Raw genomic sequence first — 12,041 nt, forward strand, 5'->3', positions numbered from 1 at the left:
TTAGTGACTTAAATAAAAATAAAAGTAAGTTAAAGATAAAGGAATTGCCGCAAAGATCATCAGGGGATACAATTTTTACCAGAATATTTAGATATTTGAGAAGAATAGGTAATTTAGGAAGGATATTGCATATAAAATAATATAGAGTGGTATAGCGTCTGGTTCATACTCCAATCCAGAAGGTGGCGGTAATGCACCTCCAAGTTGTTGACAACCGCCATAAAACACAAGAAGAAGAAGCAGCAGCAGAAGAAGAAGAAGAAGGAAAGCAAAATGGCTGCTCGCTAACGCATTTTCAATAAATTTGATCTTTTTCTGGTTTTATCGGAGCACAATCTTCAGGTATGTGTTTTAAATGTAATGTAATGTAATGTAATTTATGTCGTTTTAAATGTAACGTTTTACCTTCGAGGTAAATGTGAAATATATTTAGTTTTTTTTCACGTTTGCAGGAGGTCAAGCTTTAACCTGTCTCCTTTTTAAACAATTCACGCTTTTATCTCGAGTTTTTAACATGAAACGCTTTTATTTAAAAAGTTAAAAGGAACTGGTCCAGATGACATGATTTAACCTTTCTAGTATTAATAAATTGAGGTTGTTTCAGTAAAAGAAACAATATTTAATAAGACATAAACAGATCATAGAGTCAAGTTATTGCCTGTAATTGTGTGTTTTATTGAAATGTTTAAATAAAATGTAGCCAAACGAACTTTAAACTAATTTTGCTCAGATTCCCTGAATGCTTTGGTCAAGTACAGACTTTGTTTAGTTTCAGTTCTTGCACCAGATCATGTTTTTTAACTTTGGCCTTTGGTTCAGTCAGACAGAAATAAGCTTCTAAACTCAAGGGATGAACCAGAGTTGTGTCAACAAACAATTTTAAATTAGATCTTTAGACTTTAAGTTAGCGGCCGCCCGTCACAGACACTCAGTTTGTTCCACGTTCTGTAGTTCAGTCGTGGAACCAACAGTTTGGAAAGTTTATAAATGTGTTTTTAACCAATCCTTTGCCGTCCCTCAGCCCTCTTCATCGTTAGCCCACAGACTTTTATTGCTCGTGTTGTTTTTTATTTATCTCACAACATCTGTGTGTTTAATTAAAGAAACCAGGTTGGTTCATTTTTAATAAATTTTAAAAAATTAAGCGTAATATTCTAAATCCTCGTTAATCAAACGGCGATTAATGAATGCTACTGACTTTAGTAAAAAGTCATCAGGAACAATCGGACCGCTAACACCGACTCGCTCTGTGTTTTTCAGCTGCTCTGGAATCAGCGTCTGACCATGTTTTGTCTCCAGCGATGCCTGCGGCTCCGGTCTGCAGCACCGGTTCGTGTTGCTGCTCGACTCGGCGTCCACAAACTGGCCTCGATTAAGAAGGTCACCTCACTTCCTCTCAAACAGAAGCAGAGCCTCCTCTACCCCTTCAGCAGTGTGGAGGCTTACCTGCACAGGTGCTGTTCGTTCTGTCTCTGACGGCTAATCTTTCAGCAGGAGGTTCTGATTCTAACAGAGCCATGCTTTCAGGTCGGTGGACAGGACGCCGTTTCAGCTCTTCCATCCCAGCGTGGAGGACATGGCCAAAGCAGAGAAGCTCTTCTGCTCGTCTCCGTCTCATGTTATCGATTACTACACCTCTGCAGAGAGGATGGACCACACTCCGGATCTGAAACCCCCAGAGGTCAGAATGTGATTTTACACTTCCAGAGTGTCCCTTTCTCTTAATCCAGTAGGAAAAATACAGCTGTTTGTTTCTGCGTCGCAACAGAGTGGATTTACTTCTAACTTCTGTTGTTTCAGACGGAGATAAAGCTGTTGGAGAGGAAATGTTTAGGGAGTACTGAGAAAAGGATGTCCAGCGGCATCCAACCACTGACACTTATTATAGTGGGAAGAAAGGATTTATCTGCAGACAGCTGGACAAACGAAAACAAAAGAAGAGCTAAATGTAGCAAAAAATATAGATTTCAAATTGTAGCTACCTAAAAACAGAAAATCTTTGGTAATAAAATGCGAGCTAGAAGCTAAAGACTAGCTGAAAGTAACAAAAAAAAAATAGCTAAAAGCCCAAAGTAGCAGAATAAAACAAATTGAAGAGATTGTAAATTATTTCTATGGGGAAATATTTGTTATGAAAGTTAAATATTTAAAAAAAGTATTAAAACTTAAAGTCACAGCACCCGCCTCCTGAATGAGCCGAGTGTCAGCTAAAACACTCCAGGGCTGCTGCTCATTTGTGTGCTCTGGGTCTTTCCAGGTGTGTTTCATCGGCAGGAGCAACGTGGGCAAGTCGTCGCTCATCAAAGCTCTGTTCTCTCTGACTCCCGAGGTCGAAGTCCGAGTCTCCAAAACCCCCGTGAGTCCTCCGGAGACATCGCAGACGTCTTTAGTTGTCCCTAAACTTCACCTTATGCGCAGTGAGCACTTGCTGCTGAGAGACACAGAAGATTACCAGGCCTGTTAGCAAAATATTTCACGAACTACTGGTTCGTGCCTTTTAGCCAAGATGGCTGCCACAGCCACAAAACTGGCTCCTACTCAATGAGTTTGACAGGTACTGATTTGTTGACAGATCTTTGTTTTTACCTTCGAGCAAACTCAGAATTTCACGTCTTGTTTTTCTCTGATCGTCACTGATATTTATTTTTATTTTATTTTTACACGAGAACGTTTGGCTCTTTGAGGCCTGCAGCGGCGTCTAATCGTGAGAACTGCTGCAGGTCTGAAATGTGTTTTCGATCAGGTCTTAAAGAGACATTTGACCTTCGATCAGGTCTTAGAGACATTTGACCTTCGATCAGGTCTTAGAGACATTTGACCGTAAAGTACTCTGAAAAGAAAAGTGTTGAACCCGTTCTACCAACACCATTAAATGATTCTGTAATAAAAGGAATAGTCTCGTTGGAATTTGTCACATTTTAATAAGCTAAATTTATTTCTTGACTTAACAACATGGGGTGTTGTTTAAAAAATAAATAAATAAATAACCAACAAAGACTACAACAAAGTTTAGCTCCTTGGAAAGAAAATACGAGGGCATATTTTTGAGCAATGATTTATTTTATATCTTCTGTGTTTGTTTGTTCAGGGTCACACCAAGAAGATGAACTTCTTCAGAGTGGGCAAAGCCTTCACCTTCGTGGACATGCCGGGTTATGGACACCGAGCCCCTAAAGACTTCGTGGACATGGTGGAGGAGTACTTGTACACCAGGAAGAAGTAAATCTGCCATTTCTCTCCGCTGCTGGGAGGCGGGCGTGTTGCTCCGCAGCACAAACCAACAATTAACAACTTATTTTAGAGAAAAGGTCCGAAAGACGATAAAAACCTTTTAACCGTTGAGCTTTACTTCTCTTCATCTTCAGATTTATGAAGTTTTATTAAAGTTACACAAACATTTATTTAAAATAAGAAAAATACATCAGAGAGTCAGAGTCAGAGTTTCTTTATTGTCATTCGCACCTCATGTGGTACATGTGGTGGAGCAAAATTATGTACACAGGGTCCCAGTTACATCCAACAATAAAATGTATAAGAAAAACAGTAATAACATCTAAGATATGAACTAAGAAAAACATCAACTAAATATACACTAAGCACTCATAACATAAAACATTGAACATCAGCACAAACATGAACACGAGTCTGTGAGCAGATGTGCACGCATGAACACATCAACATTGAAACAGATCAGCAGCAACATGAAACAGATCAGCAGCAACATGATATGGTTTTTCACAGTGATTATTCTAGTTAGAGATTCATGAGTCTAACAGCCTCAGGGTAGAAGCTGTTCCTCAGTCTAGTGGTTCTACACTTAATGCTCCTTAACCTCCTTCCTGAGGGGAGTGGGGCAAAAAGTGTGTGGGCTGGGTGAGTGGGGTCCTTCATGATGCAGGTGGCCCTCTTCCTGCATCTGGAGGTGTAGATGTCTGTGATGGTGGGGAGACTGACTCCAACATCTTCTGTGCAGCCTTCACCACTCTCTGCAAAGCTTTTCTTTCTGCAGCTGTGCAGCCTCCATGCCACACGTTGATGCTGGAGCACAGGATGCTCTCCACTGCACACCTGTAGAAGGAGGTGAGGACTGAGCTTCCCAGACCAGCTCGCCTCAGCCGTCTGAGGAAGTAGAGTCTCTGATGAGCTTTCTTGATCAGGCTGGTGGTGTTGTTGCTCCAGCTGAGGTTGTCATTCATGTGTACACCCAAGTACTTGTAGCTGGAGACCACTTCCACCGCAGATCCTCTTATGTTCAGGGGGGTGTAGGTGTTTTTGTTCCTTCTGAAGTCCACAATCATCTCCTTTGTCTTCTTCACATTGATGTGAAGATTATTCTCTCTGCACCAGCTCTCCAGGTGTTCCACCTCTTGCCTGTAGCTTGACTCATCATTGTTTGTGATGCATCCCACCACCGCTGTATCATCTGCAAACTTTACAATGTGACAGCCTGGATGGGTAGCTGCACAATCATATGTGAGCAGAGTAAACAGGAGGGGGCTCAACACACATCCCTGAGGAGAGCCAGTGCTGAGGGTTATGGTGGAGGAGGAGAGGTTGTGGATCCTCACTAACTGTGGTCTGTTTGTTAAGAAGTCTAGTACCCAGTTGCAGATGGAGGGGCTTAGTCCTAGTGTGGATAGTTTGTCCATCAGGGTTTGGGGGATCATGATCAACATCAGATGAAAGTCTGAAACTAAATGTTGTGCTTTTTAAAAATGTGATTCTAATACATTTTGTTCTCAGAAAAGTTAAGAGAGAAATTGCATTTCCTGTGAAAATGCAGTGTGAATGCTTATTGCAGAATACTTTGCTGAAATGAGCTAAACATGCTGAAATGTAGCTGAAATGGATGAACAAGCCTAAATCAGCAGAAAGAACACATTTGTTGAATAAAAGAGCACAAAAAATGGGAAATTAACTAAAAAAAAAGTCTGAAATGAGCAGAAAATTAGCTAAAAAGGCAGAATGAAGCTTAACCTACCAGAAGAAAGATGAAAGAGATTAAATGAGCTACAAAAATATGGAATTACCTGAAAAAGCTAAAAGCATAATCAAGAGCTAAGTAGTAGCTGAAAGAGCAAAAAAAGTTGAAACTAGCAGAAAAAAGCTGAAGGTAGCAGAAAGAAATGAGAAGAAGCACCAAAATGTTAGTAAAAAAGAACCTGAAAGGAGCACAAAACAGCTGAAAGTAGCTGAAAATGTTTAAATTGGCAGAAGGAAGCTGAAAGAAGCTGAAGCAGAACAAAATGTTGTGAACACATCTAAAGATCTGAAGGATGGAAAATGAGCTCAGTTCATTTTCTGTGAGGAAAAAATGGCAGAAAAGGCTAAATATGTCAAAAAGCTAAAAGTTGCACCAATACCAAAAAATATAGCAGCATTGTCCTGAAAGAGCTGAACGTTTTGATTCATGATTTGTTGAAACAGCTGAAAAATGTACAGAATAGTTTAAGGTAACTAGAATACGGAATAATAATAAATATAAACAGGATCACAATAGTGTGAATGCTTATTATTACTATTAACAAAACTTCAAAATTAAAACAGAAGGCAAATGTTAAATCACAACTATATAAACTTTATTACTAAGAGTAATAAAAGTCCTGAAGTTCATCCCAGTGACTGAATCTTCCAGAATCAATTATTAATATTTTTTACAAGAATGAGACATCCTGAATTTGATTTTATTAAAATGGTGTTTAAAAATAGCATGTTTGCTTTCACTGTCAACGTAAAAAAAATTAAAATTGTGAGGGGAAATTCAGATCTGGACGAGAAGAATCCAAAATCGTTTTTGAATTTATCGCTGAATGAAAGTCCACCGGGCGGCGCTGCCTCACCATCAGGTTCATAATAAACTGAACTAATTAAAAACATGGACGATATATTCACAGGTTTGCTGTTTTCTCAGGACTCTACAGTCTGGAAAACATTTTTAAACTTCCAGATGTTTTACTGAAAATTATATTTTATTTAAAAGTTAAAAGTCCTCCAGCTGTGTGAGGGTTTCCTTTATTATTTTAATATTTATCACAGCCCATCCTGCAGTCTTCAGTCTTTAGTATCTTCATTAGGAACCTACAGACACGTGCTCGTTAACACAGCTGTCCAACTTGTCCATCAGGGACAGTTGTGTCCGCAGCCTCGTGGCAATGTGTGGACGTGTTTTTAGACAAACTGCAGAGGCGTCTGAATAAATCATTTTAAAAAAACAAAGAAAGGCTGCATTTCATATCAAGTCTTACATTTATGTTTTGTCGTTTTATGTCTTAAGAAGTCTTAAATATGTCCAGATGTTCCACTTTGTGTCCAAAAGCACATTTAGTTACGTCTTGAGTTTATATGTTCGTTAATTGCTTCTTTAATCTCAGCAGTTATTGGATCTGTGGGTCTGTAGCTCTGAAGGAGAACGTCAGTTTAACAAAACTACAACTCCCATCATGCATCAGGCCGGTCACAAAAAATCTGTTTTTTATGCTAAACTGTTTTTTTTTTTTTAATTTAGATAGAATTTAAAGTAAAGAAAATCCAAAGGGTTACAATGAATTCATATTTTTAATAATTTATGTCTTAAATTTCTTATGAAGGTTTTCAAAAGTTCCAGACTGAACTGGGCAGAAAACCCTGTTACTGGTCTGAACGTCATCTGAACATATTTGACCACGTTTGGACTTTATGCAACACGTCACCCTGAAACGTGCACAACTTTTATCTTTCTGCTTAAAGCAACACGACGAACCTGTGACTTGAAGCACTTTGTCTTTCCTCGACCTTTGAACCGTGCAGCTAATTAAATTGAAACTGCAGATTTCTAAAATAAATGTACAGGAATGTTTCCACTGAGTGAATTAAAGTCACCTCAGCTGTGAAATCTTCAAGTCTGACTCTGGAACCTGTGGATTTTTGGACTCGGATGTGCTTTTTCACATCCAGGATGTGTTTACATATTAGCATTTGTGTTCTGGTTTTTGGGATCGTGTTTCCATTTCTCAGCTCCGAGTGTCTGAAAACGACGACGTTTGTTTGTTTCAGTCTGGTGAGGACGTTCCTGTTGGTGGACGGCAGCGTTGGCCTTCAGAAGGCCGACGAGATCGCTCTGGACATGTGCGAGGACACCCGAAGTCCGTACGTGGTAGGACGCTAACCGACACCTTCAGCACCAAGAAAATCTTTTTTTATACTCAAACGTTTTCTGGGAGGTAAAAAATAATCACATTTACCGTATTTTCCGCCGTACGTGTCGCATCAGTCCAAATATGTCTAATAAAGTGGAAAAATCCATAAATACGCCGCATCTATTATGAGTCACCGCTGACGCGTCGCGTTTGTTACGCATCATCACTGACAACCCGGAAATGTGGGTGTCGTCATCATCATCATCATCAACTTTATTTATAAAGTGCTTTAACATCAGCCACAGCTGAAACAAAGTGCTGAACTTCAGTTCAAAACAAGATAAAAGAAAGCATAAAATAAATCGATGGGCTGCCAAATGGCAGCCGTGGGAGCGTGCACGGGAGGACTTTAACAAGAATTTAACAAGATTAACACTTAAAAACTATTATTTGTTTGCTTTAAATTATAAATTGTTTGGTCAAATCAGCTGCATTTTCAAAAGCTGATACGCAGACGTAGGAACACACAGAGGGACGAGTTGCTGTGCATTTCTTCTAAATTTAACAAGATAACCGCCTAAAAACAATTATTGGTTTGCTCGACATTGTAGCAAAGATGTGTCTCAGTCTAACTTTTACTTAATAAATGCACTTCAATGGTCAACTCAGCTGCATTTCGTCGGGGCGGCGCAGTGAAATGCAGCTGAGTTGACGGTTGCTCCAGGCAGGTGACGGTGGCGGTCTGTGTCATTAATAGACACTTTTTAATGGAAAATAAAATCCTTAAATAAATAACTTTGGTGTATAAGTCGCAGGGCATGTAAATTATGCAAAAAATTCTGACTTGGGCTGAAAAATACGGTGCATGAGTCTGTAAAGGCAGCATTCCTTGAGCTCAGAGTGTGTGTCAGGGGTGATCTCAGCTACTACCGCCCCAAGTTTTACCTCCGTGTCTGTCAGTCTGACGGAGCTGGAGGTTTCCGGTAATGCTCAGTCAGGTCATCTGGACAGTTTCTTTTATGTAGAATGACGTTTCGCCCTCTATCCGGAGGGCTTCATCAGTCCTGGATGGTACCTGTTTGATTGAGCATGAAGTTTGATGCCTTGAGCCACTTTGGCTGTGGCTGCCTGCCTGGGAGGAGTCGACGGGGGACAGGACGACCCCCAGAAACCATCTTATCTCCAGCAAACCGGTTGGTCCACTTAAGTGTACTGCTTGGTGGGTAAACAGTTCACTTAGGACTCCTCAGACTGATGAAGCCCTCCGGATAGAGGGCGAATTGTCTCTACAAAAAAGAAACTGTCTGATGACCTGACTGAGCATTATTGGATTTGGTACGTGGATGATTGAGCATGAACTTTGATGGAGGGTTTGTTTCAGCTCACAAACTCCTGTTTGTGTAAATCTTGTACGGTTGACTCGTGAAGCAGCAGTCTGAGCTCTGCTCCCCCTGCAGGCTCTCCTCTCTCTGCCGGCGCTCGCTGGCATCAACCCGCTTCGTTCCGTCTGTCCTGAGATACATTTTTACAAATTGTCTTTGTGTCCACAGTGAATTAATGCTGAACGTTCCCACTCAGCTATTTAAAGCCTGAAACGGCGCAGCTCTGACGTTGTAATGAAGCAGCTGCTCTCTGAACGCCCTCCATTCATCATTCTGTCGGCTTGCTAAACTCCAGCGCTCCGGGACTGGAACAGAGGCGTCTAACAGACCAGCTCTCAGTGCTGAAGTAGCTGAAACCACAAGTTACTGCAGCTTAAAGCCTCTGGAACGAGGCGAATTCGCCACACCTGGAAATAATGCTAAAGCACGTTAAAATGTCAAAATGCACTCTTCGTTCTTCGATCGATTTACGTTGAGTAACTGCAGGAGTTTTGTCTGTTTGCTGCTTTAACACAACGCCAAGGTGGAACGTCATCAGCAATGACCGCAGAGACTGAACTGTTGTCGCCCATTAATCTAGAAGAGTCAAAAGTCCAGAGCGCGGGGGAGGGGGGGGGCACACTTTCATCATGTGTGCTACTTTTAAAATGACCGAGTCCAAGTGATCTAGTATAGAAATACAGAACATGAACTTGTTTATAATCCTATTAATTATGCTTAATTTGTTTCACGTCCCAGCGCGCTGTGGACGCAGCATAAATGACAAAACCCAAAAAAAGTGACAGTTTTTACTGTCGGCGTGCAAAATGATGAGCAAACAGCAATAATTTGCGTTCGTCACACAAAAGGAACAGCCCTGACTGTAGGGCTGCTTTTTAATCGTAACCGTATTTCTTGACACCCGGAGAGCTTTGATGAAGATAATATTTCTGATTTGTTTTTAAAGTTGGAACAACGAGTCAGCTGCTTCTTTTACCATCTCTCCGTCTTGAAAGGACTTCTTGTGTTTAACGATTATTAAGGTGACTCACCCAGAATGATGCGTCGGCTGCTGTGGTCAGCTGTAAGAAAAATGGCCGCTGTCTAGAGCTATCATTTCTAACCCAGGCCCAAAGACCGGCCTGGCTCTACCCAAATTTAGCCTGAGCCTTAATGTGATGGATGACCGGGCTGGGTCGGTGTCGGGCTTTTGATTGCGTCAGCGGACACACGCGGCTGACGATCCAATTATATGGCAACATGGCTTGCCATACAATCACCAACAGTCATTTGACCGCGCGCTGACCGGCCAGCTAAAAACAGTTCAGTTAAGCTCCGGATGGGACCACTGCCAGGCAGCGATCCATCAAAGCCCAAATGGATGTTTAACCGCGGCACTCATCGGTCGCGCGCTGCCGACGACCCAAACAGCTGAGATCCCAAAACATCCGACATGTCAGAGCAGGGTCCGTGTCTGAATAATGCAGAATGCAGCAGAAACAGGGATTTAATGCTCTTTGACGGCCATGAAAGGACAAACACCCCCTCAGCTCTGATCTTCTGCCCACTTTACTCAGCCGCGCACGTCCACCGAACGTTAATAATTATATAAGCAGTCAAAGCTTAATTAAAAATGTCCGGGTGTTTTCGGGTTCGGACCTGTAATTACGGTTCATTCGTTGGCTGGGGCCGGGTCGGGTCTGATTTTTCTGGGCCCGAATGCAACTCCTGTCCGGATAACTGGCATTTTAGCTCCTTCACCTTTTTCTTTCTCGGCTCGCTTTTTGGAAAGAAGTCGGTGTCGTAGTTTTTATGAACGGTCTGAAAATGGCGCGTCGGTACACTTGCAGACGAGGCGAACGCACTTCGAATATGACATCGTGAAAAACTAAAGTCCTCCCCCCCGGTTCCGTATGGAAATGGTAGGTTTGCTGCTTCTTATTTGGTCCAGCTCCCCCACTCATGTTGCACTTTATCTGGAGTTTACATTAGAAGAAATAAACTGGAAGCAACTCGGTCGTTTTGGACGCGGTTGTCCGTGCATGCGTGGTGACCGTGTGTCAGAAAAAGGTGCGGTCTCAGATCGGCTGCCCTGCGTGACAGATTTCATCGTGATGATGGATTCAGTTCAGTTTATTTATGTAGCGTCAAATCACATGCGTTGTCTCGGGGCACAAAAACATTCACATACATAAAAAGCCAATTCATAAAGTTCTCCATGTAAGGAAGCAGCAGACTCGTTGAATCGTCACTTGTCACAGTCTCCCGTCTCGAGCAAGCACAAAGGCAACAGTGGAAAGGAAAAACTCTTAACAGGATGGATGATAGGCTGACATCCGTTTTGCCTTGGGATCTACTCAAATTGCCTTCGTGATCGACATATTGGCAATGGGCACCCCAGCTCTACAGGCCTCAGTTAGCAGGTCAAAGGTCGTTCTCTTTGAAAACAACATGGCGGTGTGACATAGCTTTGTGTTTAGTTCTAGTTGACCCAGATTTCTGGGGTCTGCTCTAGTCGCCACGTGAATGTGGATCACAACAAGAAGTTCTTATGCTGACCAATTCTGTGAACTCTTAAAGTTCCCATGGATCCGTAAAAGTAATTTTATTTGTTGTATAGTTAGTGTGTGTCGTTTTTCAAATGTGGACGTAACGTCTCAAACTTCTGTTGTCCAGGTTGTTGTGACAAAGATTGATAAATGTGGGTTTGGATCTCTGCTGATGAACCTTCTGAACCTTCAGAATGTGCTTAAAGCTCGAACCGCGAGCTGCTTCCCCCAGCCGTTCCTCGTCAGGTGACGTCTCCGTCAGCCTCACGGATACGTTTTATTCTCTCCGACACACAGCCGAAGGTCTTATCATCTGTTGGCCTCTTCCTTCCTGCAGCTCTCTGAAATATTCTGGGATCCATCTGCTCCGATGCTTCATCACGCACGTGACGGGAAGTATCACTTTGAAGGACACGGCACAGACCGGCGAGTCCCAGAGCTGATCAGAGACCGGCGAGTTCACAGAGGAGGATCCGGACTCAACGGAGGTTCTCGGCTGTGTTTTGGTTGAATGACTGTACATGTAAACAATCGAGCTGCTCTTTTTTAATTTAAAATAAAATCTAAAACCGTGGCTGACAATTTTATTGGATTTTTATTTGTTTGTTTGTACACTAAACAATAATGATGTAAAATAATGTGCTACATTAAACAGCAGCCTGAACATGAGTCTCTTGTGAGCAGATGGGTTTGAATACATCAGCTTAAAGACGAGAAATTACCTGCATGGATTTTTAAAGAGAGTTGATTTTTATTTATTTATTTTAACATCTTTACAAAGAGTTTATTATACATATTTACCCGAAACATAATTTCAGGAAAGACTTGAACACAAAACTGTAGAAATAATTTATTTGTTTATTTCAAATAAACATAGGAAGCAGCAACATGATGAAAGCTGCTGGGTTATTTCATTAACTGCGGTGGTTCAAACGTTTAGTCACTAAATACTGGGGCAAAACGGCTAAAAGCTAAAACCATCATTACAGTAGCTGAAAGATTAAATTATCACTACA

General features: G+C 41.6%; 1 protein-coding gene across 1 annotated transcript; it reads left to right on the plus strand.

The window, feature by feature from the left end:
• The first annotated feature begins 239 nt into the window (after nt 1-239).
• On the plus strand, nt 240-11,597 carry gtpbp8 (GTP binding protein 8 (putative)). The gene is made up of 8 exons (XM_037686256.1): nt 240-342; nt 1,261-1,454; nt 1,528-1,681; nt 2,258-2,356; nt 3,089-3,219; nt 7,033-7,132; nt 11,153-11,271; nt 11,363-11,597. Exons 2-8 carry the CDS (start codon nt 1,285-1,287, stop codon nt 11,466-11,468), a joined length of 879 nt encoding a protein of 292 aa, XP_037542184.1. The 5' UTR covers nt 240-342; nt 1,261-1,284; the 3' UTR covers nt 11,469-11,597.
• The last annotated feature ends 444 nt before the right edge of the window (nt 11,598-12,041 follow it).

The sequence above is a fragment of the Nematolebias whitei genome, chromosome 13 (assembly GCF_014905685.2).
Source record: "Nematolebias whitei isolate Nwh7 chromosome 13, NemWhi1, whole genome shotgun sequence".
Taxonomy (NCBI): Eukaryota; Metazoa; Chordata; class Actinopteri; order Cyprinodontiformes; family Rivulidae; genus Nematolebias; species Nematolebias whitei.